The 23,578-nt window shown below is 36.1% G+C and overlaps 1 protein-coding gene across 2 annotated transcripts in view; it reads left to right on the forward strand.

Moving 5' to 3' along the window:
* Positions 1 to 23,578, forward strand: part of MARCHF8 (membrane associated ring-CH-type finger 8) — an 80,038-nt gene that overhangs the window by 27,041 nt on the left and 29,419 nt on the right. For both annotated transcript variants that reach the window (XM_012439264.3, XM_012439262.3), the window contains exon 3: positions 23,120 to 23,170. In XM_012439264.3, the coding sequence (XP_012294687.1) occupies positions 23,120 to 23,170 (51 nt within the window). The remainder of the gene's footprint in view (positions 1 to 23,119; positions 23,171 to 23,578) is intronic.

Consider the following 23,578-nt stretch of genomic DNA (forward strand, 5'->3'; position numbering starts at 1 on the left):
TTTCTTTGGTCTGCAGGAACTGATCTTTTGCTAACTGTAAATACTGACCTGCTGATGGTAGGGCAAGCATTTTGCTGCTTTTTCTGCATCCAGAACTCATTATGTAGGGTGAGTTTTATGGAGAAAAAAAAAATTTGTTTTGTTCTGTCAGACATCTGTGGTTAATCATTTACCTTTTCTACATTAAAAAAAAATCTTTCAAGTAAGTCTGGGTGACAAGTTAGCATACTGAAAGAGCAGACGGATCCGGTAACATTTACTGTCACTGACTGGAAACTGAACTTTCATTCCTTGCATGCCACCAAGTAAGGCTGAGAATCTTTACATTGCAGATTGCTTGGGGAGACTAGAGGCCAAGGGGAAATTGGTTGCTGGAATGCACTTGTCATGAATTATTCATTCACTTCTTCATTCTTTGAAGATCAGCTGGAGGAAGTAGTTAGTCCAATTTGATAGTAGGAGTGATATGCTGAGGGCTTCAGTGAGCCCTCAAAAGTCCAGCTGCGACAGCCAGCCATGTGCCACTGCTGGCAGCTGTAGGGTGGCAGCTGCTGTGCAGGCAGCGCCCATCCCCCAGCAACAAGCACAGAAGACTGTGCTGCGGGGAAGCGCGGCACTGAGCACACACCAATGCATTCTTGTGGAAAATGAAGCTTCAGGTAGGAGACGTGCCCTGTCAGCTGTGCCTGGTTTCTCACTGATGCTGGGATGCTACCAGGCCTTACGGAACAGATGTGTAGAACGGAGTTGTTGCTCAAGGATACCTCACTCTTGAGGTTCCCAGCCAGAAAAACTTAGCAATTTAATTTTAATTTCATTTTTGTTTTATTTTTTGGAACGGAGTCTTGCTGTGTTGCCAGGCTGGAATGCAGTGGTGCGATCTCGGCTCACTGCAACCTCCGACTCCCTGGTTCAAGTGATTCTTCTCCCTCAGCCTCTCGAGTAGCTGGGATTACAGGCATGTGCCACCACACCCAGCTAATTTTTGTATTTTTAGTAGAGACGGGATTTCACTGTGTTGTCCAGGATGGTCTCGATCTCATGACCTCATAATCTGCCCACATCGACCTCCCAAAGTGCTGGGATTACAGGCGCATAAACCACCGTGCCCAGCCATTTAATTTCATTTTCAAGATGTACTTTGTTTCTAACAAAACTGTTTCTTGAAATTGTGAAAAGTATTCTGAAGCCAGTAAGCATTTAAATATATAAATTATAGCATTTTTAAATGTATCATCTTATTCTTGATATAAAAAAATCTTTATTTTTATAATGTTGTCCACTTAAATTATAGAGTTAGGGCTTTGAAAAATCCTGAGAAAGACAACTGAGTTCATAATTTGAATGAACACAGCTGCAGGCTCTCTTGCTATTTTCTAGAGGAAGTATTGTTTTCAGAAGCCATTCCAATTCTTTCTACTGGAGCATTCGTTCTGGGAAGATCTTTTAGTTTCTCATAAGATGGAAAAATGCATCTTTGTTCTGTTTGTCGATATTATTTCCTGCATGTGTGTGTAAGCGAGACATGTAATTTCATTTGGCAGGGCTGCTCCCTCTGTCTGATTTTGTGTGGATGCCGTCCCTGTTAACTTTGGTGATGCTATGAGATGTTCTTGAGCTGTGGGGACCTGAAAATAGTAATGATGAAAAAAAAACCCAGAGTATTAAGGAATCCAGGCCAAATTGAATATACTGTTTCATCAGTAAACATATCATTTATAGTTTTAAAACTCTAACAAACATCCTCTGAACACATAAGCTCTGAGCTCTGAGACAACCAGAGAAAATGGACAATCTCTTTCTACACTGTTTTTTAAGCTCCTAAATAGCAGGGATCTTTGTTTTGTTCACTCATTCCCAGGGGCTGGACCTCTACCTGGCTCATAGTAGGTGGTCAATAAATGTGTTCCTGAATGAGTCCATTCTGCACTAAAGACCATTAATTGCCCTTCTAGAAAGGTTACTTGCTCATATAGCACTGTAGGAAGTAGCTACAGTGTTATAATTTCTATAATAACTTTTACAGCAAATGAATTCTTACTTGTATTGACCTAGATTGTTTCAAGATTTTTGTGTATTTATTGGATACATTATTTTTAAATGGCAGAAATTTATCCGTTCATTTTACAAATGTATAACTTAAGATTTTTTAAAAAGTCAACAATGAATACAAAGACCTTTGTTTTCAGCAGACCCTTATTTCATACTCAGAAAATGAAAAATACTTAATGGAGAAAGCATTTGAAAAAGATTATATTCTTCGATACATTATTAAAAGATTATGATTCTAATCATATGTTATATGTAACTTTTAAAAAGCATTTAATTTATCAATCTATATCAGAAAGGCTTGGGGAACTATAAATCCATTTATTCATAACTGTGGGAGTGAATTTTCAGCTGCAATGTGTGGTGCTGAGCAGTGCTAAGCAGGGCACTATATTCCTCATAGACATTTGACTCTCAGAGGAACCAAAGGGGTCATCTTCATTAACTCTTTCCCTCCTCTTCCACACAGTCCACTTTATAGAGGAGAAAGCTGAAATCCAGAGACTCTAGATGAATGGCTTAGGACAAATGCGTGGCTGTTAATGGTCTTGTGCTTGGTTGTCTCATGTACTTTGTAGTTGCTTGTTACTTCATTATTGTCACAATGAGGTTTAAAGAAGAAAGCAGCAGCAGAAACAGATAATCACATGACTATAAATTTGGACTGTATTATACTGAAAACAAATATTGATGCATTTTTGGCATTACTTAAATTACCTTAGTTTGATGAAATACAGTTTTATAAGATGTAGATTTTCCCCTTTTAACTTCTGTGATGTAATTGTCTTTTTCCTAAATTAAGATTGTAGTGACTAAAATATAGACTAAATTTTATTTCAAAATTGAACTTCTTGTAAAATGGTACTTTATGCCATTTTCGTTATTCCTTAAGATGACTTAGCTTTTCCTTTTATATTTGAGATACATGTAGATTATGTCATAATTTTCCTGAATCCATTTTACTAACTGTATTAGTCTGGTTGGGCTGTTATAAGAAAATGCCACAGACTGCATGGCTTAAATAATAGAATTCATGTTCTCAAAGTGCTGGAGGTAGGAAAGTCCAAGATCAGGGTCTGGCAATTTGCAGTTTCTGGTGAGGCCTCTCATCCAGGTGAGGCCTGCAGACAGCCGCCTTCTCTCTGTGTCCTCACATGGCCTTCTCTCTGTGCACAAGCTGAAAGCATCTGTAAGCTGAAAGCATCTTTAAGCTGAATAATTCTAGTTTCCAACCTCCTGATGTTAGAATTCATTTAAAAATTTGAGAGACTATTCTACTCTCTCTCATTCCATCTTCTCCCTACCCTACTCTTCAAGTCAGGCATGTAAGAGATGTTTAGTCTTCTTTCCCCAGAATCACTGGTTAAAGGTAGTGTTCAGCTGGGCACAGCAAAAGTGTTAAAAGTTCCTTAAAGTTCTTAAGTTTGGTGTGCTGCGAATTTTCTTTAGGAATTTCAGATTGGATTGTTTTTGTTTTTTAAAGCCTCTTGTTATTAGTGATCTTAAGGCTAGGAAGCCAAGCCAAGAACTCTGTATCAGATTTCACCTGTTTTACTTATAAGAATTCCTTATTTCTTGAGGTCCCTAAAATATCCTGAGACTCCTGGGCCTCCCAGGAAGTGGCTTGTCTTACTCACCCGCAAGGCTGAGAACTCTGTAAGCCAGTTTTTCCAAAGAAGGCTTTTCAAGCATGGCTCTGTAAAGTCAGTCTTAGTTTCTTAGTTCCAGAACTTTTCTTAAAAGTGTTTAGTCATATTTGATTGAATGAGCATCATTTTCAAATGTGAGTTTAGTTGCAAAACCAATATTTCCACTTAATGTTCTAGTAAAAAGGACAGATTCTTATTTAATCTCTGCAAATAACTTTATTCCCCTGAAAATGAGAATATTTATTAAGTTTCTGAACTTTGGAGGGCTCGAGAAGGGAGAATAAGATGTTTACAAGTGTTTCATTTCAGTATAGAAAAGCAGAGTCTACTAAATTATGAGTTATAGATAGCTTTAAGAGGAAGGAGAAAAGGCTTCCTTATATGTCTAGAAAATAGAACGTCCAAACAATACCAACAGTATTCCAGACAGAAACTACAATCATCTCTTATTAGCTTATTCAGCCTTGTTCCACTGGATGTGGGGTTAGCAGTATTATGAACCCATTCACTTCCTCTTAAGAGTCCTGGAGGGCCGGGCACAGTGGCTCACGCCTACAATCCCAGCACTTTGGGAGGCTGAGGCGGGTGGATCCACGAGGTCAAGAGATCGAGACCATCCTGGTCAACATGGTGAAACCCCGTCTCTACTAAAAATATAAAAATTAGCTGGGCATGGTGGCACGTGCCTGTAGTCCCAGCTACTCGGGAGGCTGAGGCAGGAGAATTGCCTGAACCCAGGAGGCGGAGGTTGCGGTGAGCCGAGATCGCGCCATTGCACTCCAGCCTGGGTAACAAGAGTGAAACTCCGTCTCAAAAAAAAAAAAAAGGGTCCTGGAAATTCTGACTTAGGCCATTGGTATGATCTGAAAGGTTTAAGCAATATCATTAGAAGCCTGTGCCCCAAAGTACCCAGCATAGTTATTTTCCATGAGGTTCCTATGCAGTCTTCATGCCTGTAGCTGATTGAAAAGGCTTTGAGGGAAGCATCAGACTAAAACAGCAACAAATAGATGTTTGTAAATAAAAACACTTAAAATGGCTGCAGTTAATTTTTTACTGATGATTTTCAAAAAATAAAAGATCTGTTGAGAGTTTATTTTGAGAAAAATATAACTGACAGGGAAATCTGGTTTCTGTGACATGCAAAACAAGATAATAAAGTCAATCAAAAAATTTTAGACAAAATGTAATAATGAACTCTATAGTCAAAGGATGTAATAAATATGTCTGATTTATTAAAACAGATGAGCATAAACTTTACAGAGAAATGATTCTTGAAATACAGCAATAATCCTAGATATAATGTAGCAATAATGTATCCAGAATATCAAGTGAAAAGATCTAACAAGTCTGGAGTAGTTCCTAAGCTTCTGTATATTAATGAAACTCCATCTCTGTAGTAAATTATGTGAATCCCCAATTGAAAACCACTGGCCCAGAAGATGCTGATGTCAAATTTAAAAAGTGAAGTTGTAACCAAGTTAACATTTTAAAATATAAGACTGATAGCCATACAGTGCAGAGCAACATCAGGACTTTGATAAATAGAAGCTAATCATGACAGAGCATTGACAAATCTCTTCTGATTTGCTAATTGCTCCCATGCAGTTTCATCAACAGTAAACAAACAAATGCAATTATTTCCAGTACCTTTTTGTTTTGTTTACTGTGAAAGAATAAGTTTTTGTCGTCTTTCACGGGTCCTCTTAGAAATCTCAAAGAGAGTTTCAGGCCCAAAAGTATCTCAAATTTTTTATTTTATTTTACATTTAGGATTTGAATTTATAAAGACATAAATCAAAAGTTATCAGGAGATTTCAACACTTAAGATAGGAATCAGATCATAGGTGCCTGAGAAATACTTTTGTATTTCAAAGTGACATCCAAACATTTGAAAATAGACTGAAGGTTACATGATTATAAAGCATTTGGCTCTTTCATAAGTGAGAAATACTTAGTCAAGGACATTGTACAACCAACATGATAAGCACAGAAAACTATTTTGGTAAAACATAGAACCTTTATTATCTAGACGGCATATATCTTACAACCTCTTACTAAAGGCAGATCAATAATCCAAGAAAATTTCTAATTTCAACAGAGAAAACCAAACTTCAGTTTTGCATCAGTGTAATTTTTGATGTTACAGGAACTACAAGCACTTTTATAAAATCTTACCAATTAACCCATCAAAACTGAGCTACTTTGGCCAAGGCAAATAAAATTATCTTTTCTCAAATCTTCTACAACTTTCTATATCAATTTAAGTTTTGTCCTTTACAGCTGATATAGTTTGGATATTTGTCCCCTTCAAATTTCATGTTAAATGTTATCCCCCAAATGTTATCCCCTCCAAATTTCATGTTAAAATGTGGGAGGTAGGGCCTACTGAGAGGGGTTTGGTTCATAGAGGCGGATCCCTCATGAATAGCTTAATGCCCTCTTCTGGGTAATGCATGAATTCTCAGTTCCTGTGAGATCAGATTGTTAAGAAGAGCCCGACACCTCCCTCTTCACTCTTGACCTTTTGTCATTCCTCTCACCTTGTAATCTCTGTTCTCTTTCTCCCTGTACCATGAATGGAGGGGAAGCTTCTTGAGTGTCGCTCCAGAAGCAGATCCTGGCACCATGCTTTTTGTATAGCCTGCAGAACCATGAGCCCAATAATCCTCTTTTTTTTTTTTTTAAATAAACTACCCAGCCTCAAGTATTCCTTTATAGTAATGCGAACAGACTGAAACAATAACCCTCTTTCCCATTCTGGAACAACTGGCCCTTTTAGGACAAAACTATTTTTTTTCTTTAGTAAACAAAACTCTTCCTACTACCTTACACATGGTATTGTACCTGCCTGCCACCATTGTTCTAGTAGTCTCATTCACATGTTATTGATAACTTTTAGTCGAAGTAACTTCTATTACACAGAGAAAACAGGGAAGTGGATAATTGTAAGCTGTTGCATGCCACTGGTTTAACAAACTAGCAGGGCTGACATCCAGAGCTAACACAGTTTTAACCCTGTGTACACTTTCATTGTGTACAAGTCTCAGAGTGGCAAAAATGAACACATTTAACTGATTAAAAGAACCAAAGACACAGCCTGTTTGTAGCATATAAAAATAAAAAACAAGTATATTAAATTTATCATTAGTTATAAATGTCTCAGTATCTTCAGTCTTACTTAGAAATGATCTTGGTATTGAGTGGATATTCATCAGTTAATACCTGTTCAAGTTTTTGAATTACCTAAAGATCTTGGAAATTTGTCTTCAAGCAGATGTTTTGCCAGACATAATTACTATTGAAATACAAGGTCATCAGAATAATGATTTTATTTGGTTGAACACAAATTTATCTTTTCCATCATTTTAAACATTAAGTATAAGTAATGTTAGTTTATTCAGTCAGTAAACATGAATGACATACCCAAATAGAATAAAATCTATGCTTATACTTAATACCGATAAATCAGTAAAGATACAGCTGTTTCTGTTGAATCATAAATATTGAACTGGTCCCATTTCCAAAGATTTGCTTTTTTTTAATGTGAATTTGATTTAACACAGCTCAATAACTGCGTTCTTGAAAATGTTAGATCTTCAACCTCCTTACTTTCTGGGAAATTTAGGAATATTCTGTTTATATATGTACTTATGTAACTCTGTGAATAAATCAGAATATATTACTTTAAGAGATTTCATAATGTAATAAATTTTATAATCTAATTTGTTGATCTCATTTTGAGGTAGAAAAGTATTGCACCTTCACACAATGAAAGACAATGGCCTTTCTGAATTACACATAGACATGCAGATGCAGAAAGAGTTTATGATTTCAATTCTGAAATTTCAACTATAGGGCCATGGCAAATACAGAATTATAAAACTCATCAGTCCCTATCAAAGAGCTGTTCTCTTCCCAGTAAGCATGAATTCTTCATTGATTTGTGGTGGGAACAAATAAACAGAAAAAACTCACAAACCAGACTGTCTATAGTTGCTTACCTATTAACCCATTCACAAAGATTAAAGAGATTTTTATAAAATGGCCAGACCATAAAACCAAATTCCCAGTGGGAAATCATTTGTTGGAAGTAAACAGACTAAAAAATTTAATAGAGTGTAAATCCTCTTCCCTCTAAACAGGTCCCAAATTTCACATCTCTGTGGTTTGAATAGAATAGAATCACCTGTAGCTCTAAGAGATGGCTCTAATTGGCCTAAAGCAATTAGTTATCCTGTTCTTCAACCAGTCATTGTGGGAAAAAATAAGGGTAGAATGTTGCGGGGAAAGAGAAGTTCTCTGGCTCAAACAGAAACTAGATCACATCTGGCATTAATTACAAGCCTGTGGCATTGATTAAAAACAAATAAATGAATAGCAACTTGACTGTAACAGAATTTGGCAATAGCAACTGGGTAGTTGCCAGTAACAGACCCTGATATGTGGAATTGGCTTAATGGATGCAAGTGAAGTCAGGCAGTCTTGCCACAGGGATTGTAGGATAGTGTCCATCCCTAGGACTGGGAGTGGGGACCCAATCCTACTCAAAGTCAATGCTGAGAAGTTGAAGGCTCTTCAGGGGAAGGTAAAGGAGAGAATAGTGTTGGAGACTCTGATTTGTGAAATGGAGAAACTGAACCATGGAGAGAGCCATTGAGGCAGGTCTTGATCCTGGGCCGTGTGAAGTAGGCAATCATTGTTTCTTAACTCAGGGGTAGCTGGATTAATATGTTTTATTTTTTGAACAGTGAGATCTTGATTAAAGGCAAGAAGGCATAAGTGCTTAATTGTATATATAACTAACAGCTCAAAATGAAGAGCAGTAAAACGAAATTTATGTTTCTTATAAAAGTAGAAATGCAGACTGTAGAGCCATCTTCGTAGAATGTCAGAATTGTTAGTGATCTCTGCCCACTCAGTATAAGCCCCTATTCAAGATGAAGAGGGACACAGTAAGGGAAATACTAGTGCTAAAAGTGACATTATTTTCAACAAATCGGCATATTTTTTTCTTTAAACATGCCAGATACACAAACATGAATCTTGATATCCTTAACTATCATTATAGTCATTAGTATCCGCTTTAAATATAGGAAACTCTGTCTAGAAAGAAAATTGGCTATTTTCATTCACCATGTTTACATTATAAAAATGAAATTCATACTGTATGGTGTTTTGTTTTGAGATTCTGAGTGAGTGTCCATTCACTTAAATTTCCAATATCCAATGCTAGCTTTGTGCTAGTAACTTGTAATTAGATAGTTGGTGTCCAGTATTGATTAGCTTATACAGAAAAAACACTGGGTGTATTTACTCAAGGTGTATAGCACAGTGTTTTATACATCATAGGTTATTTTTTGGATCTTAGTGTTTTTTAAAAGTTTAGATACAGTTTTTGTACCATTAAATCTCCCTTTTAAAGTGCTCAATTAGTAGATTTTTAGTGTATTCATAAGGTTGTACAGCTGCCACCACTGTGCCAGTCCAGAACATTTTCTTCACCCCAAGATGAAGCCCTCTACCCACTAGCAGTCACTCCCCATTTTCCCATCCTCACAATCCCTTGCAACTGTGAATTTACTTTTTGTCTTTGTGAATTTACGTATTTTGGACATTTTATATAGATGGAATCATACAACATAGGGTCTTTTGCTACTGGCTTCTTTCACATAGCATAACGTTTTCAAGGGTCATTCATATTGTAGTATGTATCAGTACTTATCCTTTTAATGACTGAATAATATTCCATTGTATGGATAATACCACATTTTGTTTCTCCATTTATGTGTTGATAGACATTTAAGTCGTTTCTACCTTTTGTATATTTTTGTGTTTGCTTGGTATATATTTTCCCATTCCTTTATTTTATACGACCTGTATCAATGAAATGAGTTTCCTGTAGATAACATATAATTGGTGATTTTTATTTATATATTTATTTTTGGAGATACAGTCTTGCTCTGTCACCAGGCTTGAGTGCAGTCGCACAATCTCAGCTCTTTGCAACCTCTGCCTCCCGTGTCCATGCGATTCTTCTGCCTCAGCCTCCCGAGTAGCTGGGACTATAGGCATGTGCCACCACACCCAGCTAATTTTTGCATTTTAAGTAGAGACGAGGTTTCGCTGTGTTGGCCAGGATGATCTCCATCTCCTGACCTCATGATCCACCTGTCTTGGCCTTCCAAAGTGCTGAGATTACAGGCGTGAGCCACTGCACCTGGCCTTGGTCATTTTTTAAAAAGTCAGTTCTCCACATTTGTGTCTTGTAATTGCAGTGTTTACATGCATACGTAATTATTGCTATGTTTATCTATTTGGAGTTTGACTATCTGCTTTTTAAAAAATGAGTTACAAAATACGTAATTCTCAGAATCTATTTAGAATCAATATTTCGCTATTTCTATTTCAACTATGGTGTAGAAACTTTACTATATAATATAGAAAATATACCACAACTTACACTTTCCCCCTTTCTGATTTCGTTATCTTATATTCTACATTGCATACTTTGAAAGTCCCTCATAGTCTGTATTATTATTATCATTTGCTTTCAGCTATCAAATATAAAGAATCAAGAGAAAAAATAATCAATTGTTTTTGTCTGAATGCTTAGCCTTTCTGTTGCTCTTTCTTTCTTGGGGATATTGCACATTGTTTTCTGGTATCATTTTCCTTCCAAGTGATGAATTTTTCTTTTAAGCAGATCTCCTAAGTTGCTAATCTTGTTACTCTTTGTCTGTCACTGTCTTTATTTCCCTTCATTCCTGAAATATATTTCCACCACATATTTAAATTTGGGTAAACAGCTCTCTTTCATCAATATTTGAAAAATGATGTTACTTCTGACTACTGGCCTTCAGGGTTTCCTGATGAGCAAGCCACAGTCATTTGAATCATTGTTCCCCTATAGATAATGCATCCTTTTCCTCTGGCTGCTTTCCAGATTTCTTCTTTGTCTTCATTAATTTGACTATGGTGTGCCTGGGCACAGGTTTCTTGTAGTTTCTTCAGTTTCTTGAATGCATAGGTTTATGTCCTTCACCAAACTTTGGAAAATTTTAACAAGTATTTCTTCAAATATTTGCCAGCACCATACTTTCTCCTTTACTGTTTGGAATAATTTGTAGCCATTTGAGATTGGCTTTTTAAATTAAGTATAATTCTCTGGAGATTTATTCCGGGTTTGTGTTTGTATCAATAGTTTGTTCCCTTTTACTGCTGGAGTAGTCCTCCATGGTATGCATGGACCACAGTTTTCTAACCATTTACCTGTTCAAGAACATTTGTTTGAACAAAGCTGCTTTAAACACCTATAAGTTTTTATGTGAACATATGTTTCATTTCTCTGAGGTAAATCTTCAGGAGAGCTATAGCTATTTCATGTTTAATTTTTAAAGAGTTTTTTCCAGAATAGCTGTCATATTTTATTTTTCTGCACACAATGTATAATTGATCTAGTTTCTCTGTATCCTCATCAACGTTTGGTGATGTCATTATTTTAAAAAATTTTTAGCCGTTCTGATAGATGTGTAGTAATATCTCATTGTGATTTTAATCCCATTTCTCTATGGCCAGTGATGTTGAATATCTTCTCATGTGCTTATTTGCCATTCGAGTATCCTATTCATTAAAATGTCCCTTCATATCTTTTGCCTATTTTCTAATTAGATTTTTTTAAATGTTCAGTTCTAAGAATTATTTCTATATTCTAAATACTAGTCCTTAATTGATTATTCATTTGCAAATATTTTCTCTCAGGCTATAGTTTTTATTTTTCAGCCTCTTAACGGGATCTTTCTTGGAGCAAATGTTTCTGATTTTGATGAAATTTAATTTATCAGTTTATTAAATGGATTCTGCTTTGGGTGTCAGTATAAGAACTCTTTGCCCAGCCTTGAATCCTGAAGATTTACTCCTATTTTTTTAAAAATGTTTTATGGTTTTACATTATACATGAAGGCCATGAACTATTTTGAGTTAATTTTTGCATAAGTTTGAGAATCAAGTCAAAGTTTGTTGCTTTGCTCCAGCATCATTTGTTGAAAATTCTTTTTCCTCTATTGAATTGCTTTCTTAAAAATCAGTTGTGCATAATATATAGGTTGATTACTGGATTCTCTATCCTGTTCCATTGATGTTTATGTCTGGTTCTTCACTAGTACCACACAGTATTGATTACTCTGGTTATATATTAGTTCTTGAAATTGGATGAATGGATTTCTCCCAGTTTATTATTATTTTAGGATTCTTTAGGATTGTTTTAAGTATTCTAGTTCCTTTGCCTATTTGTGTGAATCTTAGAATAACCTGTCTATATCTAGAATTTTGATAGGAATTATGTTAAAGCTGTTTATCAACTTGGGGAAGAGTTGTCAGCTTTCATTATGTTGAATTTTTCATTCCAGGAACAGTATGTCTTTTTATATGTTTAGATTATTTAATTTTTTTTTTGGAGCTTCAACAGTCAGATTTATGTTTTGCCTAATTTGCACCTGAATACTTAAGGTTTTTTTTTTTAGAGTGGCTCTATAATAGTAACCGTGAGTTCTTTTGTTTATTGTTACATGTATATGAGATATATATATATAGCAGTGCAGTTAATTTGTGTATGTCTATCTTGTATCCTGTGACTTTGCTGTACTCATTCTAGGAGTTAGTTGTTGCTATTTATTTTTGATTCCTTGGGATTTTGTACATAAGCAATCATGTCATTTACAGATAAAGATTTTTATGTCTTTCATTTTGATGTATATGCCTTTTATTTCCTTTATTTTTATAATTGTGATGCTATAACTTTTGGCACTATGATGAATAAGAATAGTACAAAACATTCAAGAAACTAGTAATAGAGGGAAACTACCTCAACATAATAAAGTCCATGTATGAAAAGTCTTCAGCTAACATTATAGTCATTGGTGAAAGTCTGAAAAATTTTCCTCTAAGATCAGGGTCACGATAAGGACGCCTGCTTTTGCCACTGCTGTTCAACACATTACTGGAAATCCTAACCAGAACAATTAGGCAAGAAAAAGAGGTGTGAAAAACATCAAAATTGGAAAGAAGTAAAATTACCTATGTTTACATATGACACGATTTTATGTATAGAAAACCCTAAAGAGTCCATGCAAAACAAACAAAAAACCAGACTAAATGAATTCAGCAAAGTGTCAAGTTATAAAATCAACACACACACAAACCAGTTATGTTTCTATATACTAATAATGAACAATCCAAAAAGGATATTGAGAAAATAGTCCAATTTAAAATGTCATCAAAATACATAAAGTATTTAGGAATAGGCTTAACCAAGGTGGTAAAGACTTATACACAGAAAACTACAATATATTGATGAAAGAAATTTGACATAAAATAAATGGGAAGACATCTGTGTTTATTGGAAAACTTAATATTGCTAAGATGACAGTACTGTCCAAATCAATCTGTATATTCAGTATAATCCTTAACAAAATCTCAGTAACTTTCGTTTTACAGAAATAGAAAAATCTGTTCTGTAACTTATATGGAATCCCAGGGGATCCTGAATAGCCAGAATGATCTTGAACAAAAAGAAGAAAGTGATGATTTGATGCTTCCTGACTTCAAACTTACTACAAAGCTACAGTAAGCAAATTAGTGTCATAGTGGCGTAAGACAGACATAGAAACCAATGGAATAGAATACAGAGCCCCAGAAATAAAGCCTCACATATTTGGCCAAATGATTTCCCACAATGGTGCCAAGACTAGTCAGTTAGGAAAGGACAGTCTTTTCAACAAATGATATTGGTAGGCGATGGCAGGGATCTGGATATTAAGATGCAAAAGAATACAATTGGACCCTTACTTTACACCATGTTGAAAGATTAACTGAAAATAGATCTAAGACTTAAAGCTATGCAGTTCCCAAAAGAAAACATAGGGAAAGAAACTTCTTGACATTGGATTTGGCAAAAATTTCTTAGATGTGACACCAAAAGTAAAGGCGACAGAAGTAAAAATAGAGAAATTAGACTACATCAAAATTTAAAACTTCTGGACATCAAAGGTTACAGTGGACAGAGTGGAAAGGCAACTTTCAGGGAATGGGAGACAATATTTACAAATCATATATCTAATAAAGGGATAATATCCAGAATATATAAAGAACTCCTACATCTCAACAGCAACAGGTAATCTGATTCTAAAATGTTGGAATAGACACTTATCCAAAGAAGATATACAAATGGCTGGCAGGCATATGAAAAGATGGTCAACATCACTGATCATTAGGGAAATGCAAATCAAAACCACAGTGAGATAGCACTTTACAACCATCAGGATGGCTGTTATATATATATTTAAAACATGTTGATGAGGATCTGAACAAATTGGAACCCTGATTATGCACTGCTAATAGGAAGATAAAATAGTGCAACCTCAATGGAAAACAGTATGGCAGTTCCTCAAAAAATAAAAGATAATTATTACTGTATGACCCAGCAATTCCACTTCTGGGTTTATAGCCAAAAGAATTGAAAGCCATATCTCAAAGACATATTTGTATACCTGTGTTCATAACAACATTATTTACAGTGCCAAAGGGTGGAAGCAATTCAAGTGTCCATCAAAGCATGAATGGATAAATAAAATACGGTACATTTATTGCATATAGCTTATTTGTCTTAAAAAGAAAAGGATTCTGGCTGGGCTTGGTGGCTTACGCTTGTTATCCTAGCACTGTGGGAGGCCAAGGTGGGAGGATTGCCTGAGGTCAGGAGTTTGAGACCAGCCTGGCCAACATGGTGAAACCCTGTCTCTACTAAAAAAACAAAAATTAGCCGGATGTGGTAGTGCATGTCTGTAATCCCAGCTACTTGGGAGGCTGAGTCAAGAGAGTTGCTTGAACTTGGAAGGCAGAGGTTGCAGTGAGCTGAGATCATGCCACTGCACTCCAGCCTGGATGACAGAGTGAGACTTCTTTAAAAAAAAAAAAAAAGAAAGAAAAGAAAAGGATTCTGACATATGCTACAGCACGGATGACCTTGAGGACATTATGCTAAGTGAAATGAGCTAATCACAGAAAGACATACTGTTATGATTCCACTTTTATAAAATATCTAGGGTAGTCAGAATCATAGAAACAAAGTAAAAAATTTTTAAAAATGTTTTGGGGGTAGGAAGACATAGGGAGTTGTTTAATGAGTATAGAGTTTCAGTTTTTGCAAGATGAAAAAGTTCTGTAGATTGTGCAACAATGTGAATATACTTAATACTGAACTGTACACTTAAAATGGTTAAGATGGTGAATTTTGTATTATGCATATTTCATATGATGGTATATTTATATTATGTGTATTTTACCACAATTAAAAATTTAAAAAGAAATGGTGAAAGCAGACATAATTGCTGTTGTAATTTTAGGTAGTAAGCATTCAGTCTTTCACAATGAAGTATAAATGTTACCTGTTTTTTTGTTTTTTTTTTAAGACAGAGTCTTGCTCTGTCACCTGACTGGAGTGCAGTGGTGTGATCTCGGCTCACTGAAACCTCCGTCTCCAGGGTTCAGGCGATTCCCCTGCCTTAGCCTCCTGAGTAGCTGGGACTACAGGCGCGAGTCACCACGCCTGGCTAATTTTTTTGTATTTTAGTAGAGACGGGATTTCACCATGTTGGCCAGGGTGGTCTTGATCTCCTGACCTCGTGATCCGCCCGTCTCGGCCTCCCAAAGTGCTGGGATTACAGATGTGAGCCCCCGTGCCCTGCCCCTGTAGTTTTTAAGTAGATGTTTGTATTAGTCTGCTCAGGCTGCCATAACAAAATACCATAGGCTGGGTGGCTTAAATAACAGAAATTTAATTAATTTCTCACATTTTTGGACACAAGAAGTCCAAAATCACATTGCCAGAAAATTTGGTTTCTGGTAGGCCTTCCTGTCTGACTTACATATAACTGCATTTTCTCTGTACCTTTCTTTAATATTGTTATTTACAGCTATAAATACCCACCTAAGCACTATTTTAGTTGCATTGTGTAAGTGTGGTATTTTGTGACTTCAGATTTTGTTGTTTAATTTCCACATTTGTGAATTTGGTAATTTCTTTCTGCTGTTGATAAATAACATTTGACTCTAAAGTTTAACTCTGTTGTAGCCAGAATCATATTGATTTGAGTCCTTTTACATTGACTGATGTTTGTTTTGTGGTCTACCTTATAGTCTTTCCTGGAGAATGTTCAATATGCACTTAAGAAGAATGTATATTCTGTTGTTGTTAGGTTGTGTATTCTATGGTTGTCTGTTAGGTCAAGTTGGTTTAGTGATGTTCAAGTCTTCTTTTACCTACCCTGGCTGTTCATTGTTGAAAGCAGGATTTTGAAGTCTGCAAGTATTGTTCATCTGTTTTTCACTCAGCTCTGTCAGTTCTTGCTTTATATATTTTGTGGTTTTCATATTAGGTGCTTATATATTTATAATTGTTAGCTTCATTATGGTTGACCTTATCATAGTAAAAGTCTCTCTTTACCTCTAATAAAATTTTCCTAAGTCTGTTTTGTCTGATATTAATATAATTTAGACTACTGCTTTCTTATGGTGGTTGTTTCGTGCTGTGTATCTTTTTGCTTCTTTTACTTTAATCCTATTTATAATTTTGAATATAACTGTGTCTCCTGAACTTAGAATACAACTGGATTTTGTTTTTTTGTACATCCTGACAACCCTTCCTTTTGATTTAATTGTTAATCCGTTTGCATTTCATGCTATTATTGATACAGTTTGATTTGTTTGCCATTTTACTTTTTGTTTTCTGTGTCTTGCCAATTTTGTTCCTTTGTTCTTCATTTATTGCTTTCTTTTGCATTATTTTATATTGTAACATTTTAATTTATTTAATGATTTTTAAGTTATTTTTAATGCTACTTAAAATTATTTATTTAGTGGTTGTTTCAGGGTTTACAATATGTATATATTTTTCTAACAATTTTCTCAGATTCATATTGATTTAATTCCTGTAATACATAAAATGATTTCTCCTATGTACCTCTATTTCTTTGCCAATAATTGTTCATACATAGCTATGTATGTTACAAACCCAACAATACATTGTAGCAATTATTAGTTTATATAACTGTCTTTTAAAGACATAAAAGAAAGGAGGGTATCATATGTTTATAAAGTTTGTTTTTTTAAACTTAGCACTTCTCATTATCTTCATTTGTTTCAGTGGATTTTAATTTCCATGTGATGTCATTTCCTTATGCCAACCTGTCATAGTAAAAGTCCCTCTTTATCTCTGGTAAAATTTTCTGAAGTCTGTTTTGTCTGATATTAGTATAATGATGACAGCTTTGTACCCACCTGTCTCTTATTACTGTTAAATATATTACTTTTGACTACTGTTTGACAGTACATGCTTTCAACCCAAAGAACTTCCTTTAGTATTTCTTTTAAGGTGCATCTGCTTGCAATGGGTTCTCTGAGTTTCTGTTTATCTATGAATGCCTTTTTCATCTTCATTTTTGAAGATAGTTTTGCTGATTATAATTATCTTGGTTGACATTTTTTTTTCCTTTCAGTTCTTAATGTCCTTCCATTGTCCCTGGCCTCCCTGGTTTCTGAGGATGAGTCAGCAGTTAATCTTTTTGTGGTTCCCATGTACCATGGAGTACATGATGAACCATTTCTTTCCTGCTGCCTGCCCTCCCCTCCCCTCCCCTCCCCTACCTTCCCCTTCCCTCCCTCCAAATTAAGAGATAAGAAAGCATGTGATAATGTATGTTTGTACAGATGGGAGTGTCTTTTTCTTCATGGCCATAAAACTCCTCCTGGAGAGGGGAATTATGGTAGGTTTACTCTCGATCTCCTTCCTGGGAGTAAACCCTGGAAGAGGGAATTTATGGCACCCTCATTTGTCACAGTTTCTGCTTTTAATCCATGAAAGGGAAGTATGGAGAAGGCTTCTTCCTGCTTTCATTGACTATCAGTTGTCTTCAGCTTAAAATCATCTTTATACCAACTGTGGAGTTTTGAATGGGTCCTCACAAAAGCAACAGATCAGAAGGGATTTATACATAAACAGATGCAGGAATCCAACTGTCTTCTATTAAACAACAAGATTTACAAAAATATACAAGAGTACCACTTTGCTCACTAATTTTTTTTGTCTGAGAAAATAGTTAACTTCATCAAAATGTTATTTATATTAACTGGGTTTATTGCTAATGCTAAATGAAGAGATATATTTTTTAAATTTGCAATTTTAATTTCTAATATGGTAAATATCAATAGATGAAACCCTACATAATCACCTTAATCTTTTTTTTTTTTGAGACAGAGTTTTGCTTTTGTTGCCCAGGCTATAGTGCAATGGCATGATCTCAGCTCACTGCAACCTCCTCCTCCCAGGTTTAAGCAATTCTCCTGCCTCAGCCTCATGAGTAGCTGGGATTACAGGCATGCGCCACAACGCTCAACTAATTTTTATATTTTTAGTATAGATGGAGTTTTACCACATTGGCCAGGCTGGTCTCGAACTCCTGATCTCAGGTGATCCATCCACTTAGGCCTCTCAGAATGCTGGGATTACATGTGTGAATCACCACACCTGGCCCTTAATCCTTTTTTTTTTTTTTTTTTTACAGTATAAAGGGGTCCTGAGACCAAAAAGTTTGACTTCTGGTAGCTTTTCTCCTTATGGTCCCAAAGTAAACTGCTTTACTTCCTGGTATTACATCTATTTTCCAGGCTGGATGAGGGAGGAGGAATTCTGGAGAAATGGGCCATGGCTATATCAGGAAAGCAAAATGTTTTCCCAGAAAACCTTTAGTTAATTTCTTCCAAAAGAACTTTTTACATACTTAATATATTTCCTTAACTTCAAAGCAATGTGGGAAAGTGAGAACTTTTAGCTATGTTCGTTGCTGCTCAGGGCAAAGTCAGGGTTCTTTTGGTGGGGAGAAAGGGAGATGGGTATTGAGTATGCAGTTAGCAATGTTCATTGCCCACATATTTTGTTTGTTTGTTTTTTTAATGACTGGTCCTGGTCAGAGTTACAGGAAAACCCCACATGATGAAGTCCTGTTGTTTCACTGTTTTATATAGAATCTCAAAAACTTGCTTAGGCATCTCACCTCATTGTCTTCTTGATAATTTTTGGCTTCTACTTTCCAGGGTGTGTTTGGTCTATGTGAGTTCTATGCCTTGACTCTACCCCCAAGGTGCATTCTGTTGGAGCCACATGTGGACTTGCAAAACATCATTGACAGTACTGATTAAATTGTACAATGTCCCTTATTCTACAGCAGAGCTTCTCTTTACCTTTGTGATCTGGTAACTTCTTACATTAAGAAAACTTTGTTGAATCATACCCTCAGACTCAGTCTTTCCCAATCTGTATCAATGTGTTTCTGATTGATTTATTTTTATTAACTCAATTGTGGGCTCACAGCCATCTTTTACATAGAAATTTACTTTTAAAATAGTCATTATTTGCTTTTTAAAAAAGTAGTCATAACAGTAGTATGCCTGTAGTCTCAGCTGTTTGGGAGGCTGAAGTAGGAGGATCACTTGAGCCCAGGAATTAGAGACTGTAGTACGATATGATGGTACCTGTGAATAGCCACTGCCCTCCAGCCTGGGCAACATGACAAAACCTTGTCTTCAAACAAACAAAACTTGCAGCCTTTATTGATTTTTCTGGTTCAGGATTTGGAATGAAAACTTACACCTCAAACTGTGGTCTGGGGACAGCAGCATGGGGTCACCTGGGAGCTTATTGGAAATGCAGAATTCTCAATCCTCCCTAGAGCTAAGAAACCACAATCTACATTTTAGCAAGATCCCTAAATGATTAAGTGCCCAGAGTTGGAGAAGCACTGGCTAAAGGAGAAAACAAATGAAAAGAAGGCATGAAGCTGTGTTCTGAGAAGCTCTCGTGTTTAATGTAGATGAAAAGAGCCCACCAGAGAGATGGGGAGATGAAAGCCAGGAAAGTATGCGACATCTCTTAGTACCTTCTCTGAGGAAGGAAGGAAAGATGCAGTGAGGCTTCCATCTCTCCTGGGGTCACAAGATGGTGGTACTCAGTAAGCAGTGACTTGAAAGTGTTGAAGAGCTGTAAATAATTTGCCGAAGTTTTTATTAATTGGGCATTGAAGCTTAGTTTGGGCTTGAACTGGAACTTTTTTCTCTTTGGTATGCCTAATTCCAGTTCTCTTTACATTGATGCTTGGCAAACTTTCTCATTCAGAACCAAGATAGCATTCTGACTGTAGGGCAGAGTGGTGTTACCCTTCCACCTTGATATAGTTTATATATATGCTTTTTAAAAAATGTCATTCTTAAGCTTTTCCCTAGTTTGTAAATTTCTCACCAAAACAGTGTTTCAGAGCAGTTCAATGGTAATAGATGTTGAGTGTCCCTAATCCAAAAACCTGAAATCCAGCACTTCAAAATCTGGGACTTTGGAATGCCAGCATGACACTCAAAGGAAATGCTCATTATCACCTTTCAAATTTTGAATTCTCAGATTTGGGATGCTTGACCAGCAAGTATAATGCAAATATTCCAAAGTCCAAAGAACTCAGAAATATGAAACACTTCTGACCCGAAGCATTTCAAATAAGAGATTCTCTATATTATCGTTGGCACATGGTTAGGAGTTGGATTTTTGTCCATATTCTGTGTTTGACAACAGTTGTTTCCACATAGTAGTTGCATAGTAAATAAGTGTGGAAAGAATGCCTGATTTGAATGAGTCCTGGGATTTGCTTTCTGGAAAATATCTCTGTTGTTGTCCTGAACTTTATATTTTTCTGTTAAGTCCAAATAAATGGTCATTTAAATAGCATTGTTTATTGGGGGAAAATAGAAGATGGTCTGCTAGAAGTAAATTGTTAAGGTCCTACCAGATAGTGGAGAAGCAACCCTAAATATTGGTGGTTTCAGGCTTTAAAACACTTGTGTTTTCTGGGGCTTGTTATTTGTTTGGTTTTACCAATGTAAAATATGAATTGTTTTAATAAGAAAACAAAATGGAAGCTTGCATTGTCAAATTTATTTATTAAAGGGTAAGGAACAACTTTAGCTCTCAATTTGGGTTTATAACGTTAGCTTAGCAGGTAGGTCTCCCTCCCCCAATATCCTTTCTCTGTGGAATAATTAATGTTAAAAAGATCTGAGGATATGATTTATTGCTTTTCTTAGTACTTGTGAACTTCTCTGTAGATTTCCAGATGGTGTCTAACTAGCCATTCCTTGTGAGATAGTAATTATGTGGCAGTGATCATAATTGGCTTTCTATACAGATAATCCAAGGCCTGTGATATCACTGTTTTAATTTAGTAGACTCTACTAAAATTTATTAGTAAGTCACCAGTAGCTTAGCTTTAAAATTGGAACTCACAGCAGTGCCCTATGTTTAACCCATAATACATTCCTGACTAATAAATAAAACTCAGATGGTTATAGATTACTTATTCTCTGGACAGAGGACTTCCATTCCCAGTGAATGAACGTGTGAATAACATGATTGAATGAAATTGCTAGTTAAACTTGGTCTTTTAGAAACATTCTTTGATGACATTCTCCCAACACTTTGAGCATACTTTAAAATTTACTAATTGACTATCTTAATATGAAGAAACAGTCAGGTATGGTGACTCATGCTTGTAATTCCTTTGAGAAACTCAGATGGGAGAATTACTTGAGGCTAGGAGTTCAAGACCAGCCCGGGCAGCATAGCAAGACCCTGTCTCTACAAAAAATGCTTAGTCAGACATGGTGGCACATGTCTGTAGTCTTGCTACTCAGGAGGCTGAGGCGGGAGGATCACTTGAGCCCAGGAGGTTGAGGGTGCAGTGAGCCATGGTTGCGCCACTGCAGTGAGTCATGATTGTGCCACTGCACTCCGGCCTGGGTGACAGTGAGTCCTCTCGCCACAAAAAATATTTAGTTGGACATGTTGACACGTGTCTGTAGTCCCAGCTCCTCTGGAGGCTGAGGCAAGAGTGTCACTTGAGCCCAAGAGGTCAAGGAAGGCTGCAATGAGCCATGATTATGCCACTGCACTCCAGCCTGGGCGACAGAGCAAGGAGATACAAGTAAGATCGTCTCTTCCTTAGGCCATATATATATATATCATATATATATATCACATATATATATATATGGGTTTAGAGCAAGAATAAGTGGATCCAGGAAAATGACTTTATTTTTAAAAATCAGATTTATGTTTGGAATGTTCACTTTTTTTAAAGTCATAGCATGGAAGATGATAGTAGTTGTTTGGTAGGGTTGCCATAACAAAGTGCCATACACATGTACACATAAACACAGAGTTTATGGCTTAAACAACAGAAATTTATTTTCTCATAGTCTGGAGTTTGGAAGTCCAAGATCAGGGTGGCAGCAGGATTGGATTCTCCTTGGCTTCTAGATGGCTGTCTTCTCCCTCTGTGTTCACATTGTCTTTCATCTGTGTGTGTCTGTGTCATGATCTCTTACAAGGACACCACCATATTGGATTAGAGTTCACCCTAATGACCTTATGTAAATTTAATTACATCTCTAAAGACCCTATTCCAAATAGTTATATTTTGAGGAACAGGTAGTTTAGGACATTAACAACTAAATTTTCACAGAAGAGAGGAGAATATACAATTTAACCCATAACAGTTGTGTGTCAGGGAGGTCAACGTAAAGGCAAAAAGGCCAGGTGGGACCTTATTCTTCAAGAATTCTAGTTGAGAAATGAGAACTTAAACTAAAGCATTGGCAATAAAAATGAAAATGAGTTGTGATTAAGAGGCATTAAGGAGGAAGAATTTGATACAAGACTATGTGACTGAAGGTGGAGGGGCACCAAAGGAAGGCGGCTGGCTTGGCTCCCAGATTTCCCTGCTCCAGGGGGAGAAACTGGCTTGAAGGAGATGTGAGCTATGTGATGCCCCTGTTGAATATTCAGCACTTTGTTAGCCAGACACCCCAGGGCTGGTCAACTGTCCCACTTTTCTTTGCTTTTTCAAAGTGGCTCTTCATAATGTGGACTGTGTCACATACAACTGAGCATGTAGCCTCTCCACTTGAAATGTGTCCCAAGACACTTAGCACCATCTGAACTTCCACTGAAATGTGACTTAATACACTTATTACCATCTTATTTTGACAGTGAATTCCAAACTCTTCTTTTTTCCTGATAATAAAAAATTAAATATTTTAATTTAAATAAAAAGTTAAATTCTTAAGGACAGGGACTGTTGTTTTATTCATTTTCCCAAATCTCCAATATTTTCTGAGTGGATACACACATCTAGTATATAGTAGGTTGTACTTAGAAATTCTAGTTCAGGGAATAATTTGTCAGTAGGGTTGTTATGATCAATTACTTGTTCTTTGCGTATTTTAATCAAAGATTCATACTTAAAACCTGTTTGATTTTCTTGCAGAATGAGAAGACTTTGGGACATTCCATGAGTCATTCAAGCAACATTTCTAAGGTAGAGCGCCATTGAAAAATGTTATTACCTTGAGGCTTTTGTGTTCTTATGCCTTACATGTGTTTATACTCTTTTTCTGAATAGACATTAAAGTTCTTGATACACTTCTGTAATTTGTTCTGGGACCAGAAGAGGTGTGTGGCAGTTATGTTTTTCTAGAAGCGCGATTTTGAGTGTGTGTTGGGGGAAGTGATTTCTAGGAGAAAACTCCATTTTTTCCAGAAAACCATATACTTTAAGGCAGAAGAAATCTCAAGCACAAGAGAGTCTCTTGCCACAATTAACAATGTATTGGACTGAAAGTAACAAAAAGCTAACTATGGTGACTTAAATAATTATGGATTTATATGGTTCAGATGACAAGGTATCTGGAGGTAGGTGGTCTAGGACTGAGTTGCTCACAGATGT

This window comes from Aotus nancymaae, unplaced genomic scaffold (assembly GCF_030222135.1).
Source record: "Aotus nancymaae isolate 86718 unplaced genomic scaffold, 86718_ANA_hifiasm-v0.15.2.pri h1tg000099l, whole genome shotgun sequence".
In the NCBI taxonomy this organism is placed as follows: Eukaryota; Metazoa; Chordata; class Mammalia; order Primates; family Aotidae; genus Aotus; species Aotus nancymaae.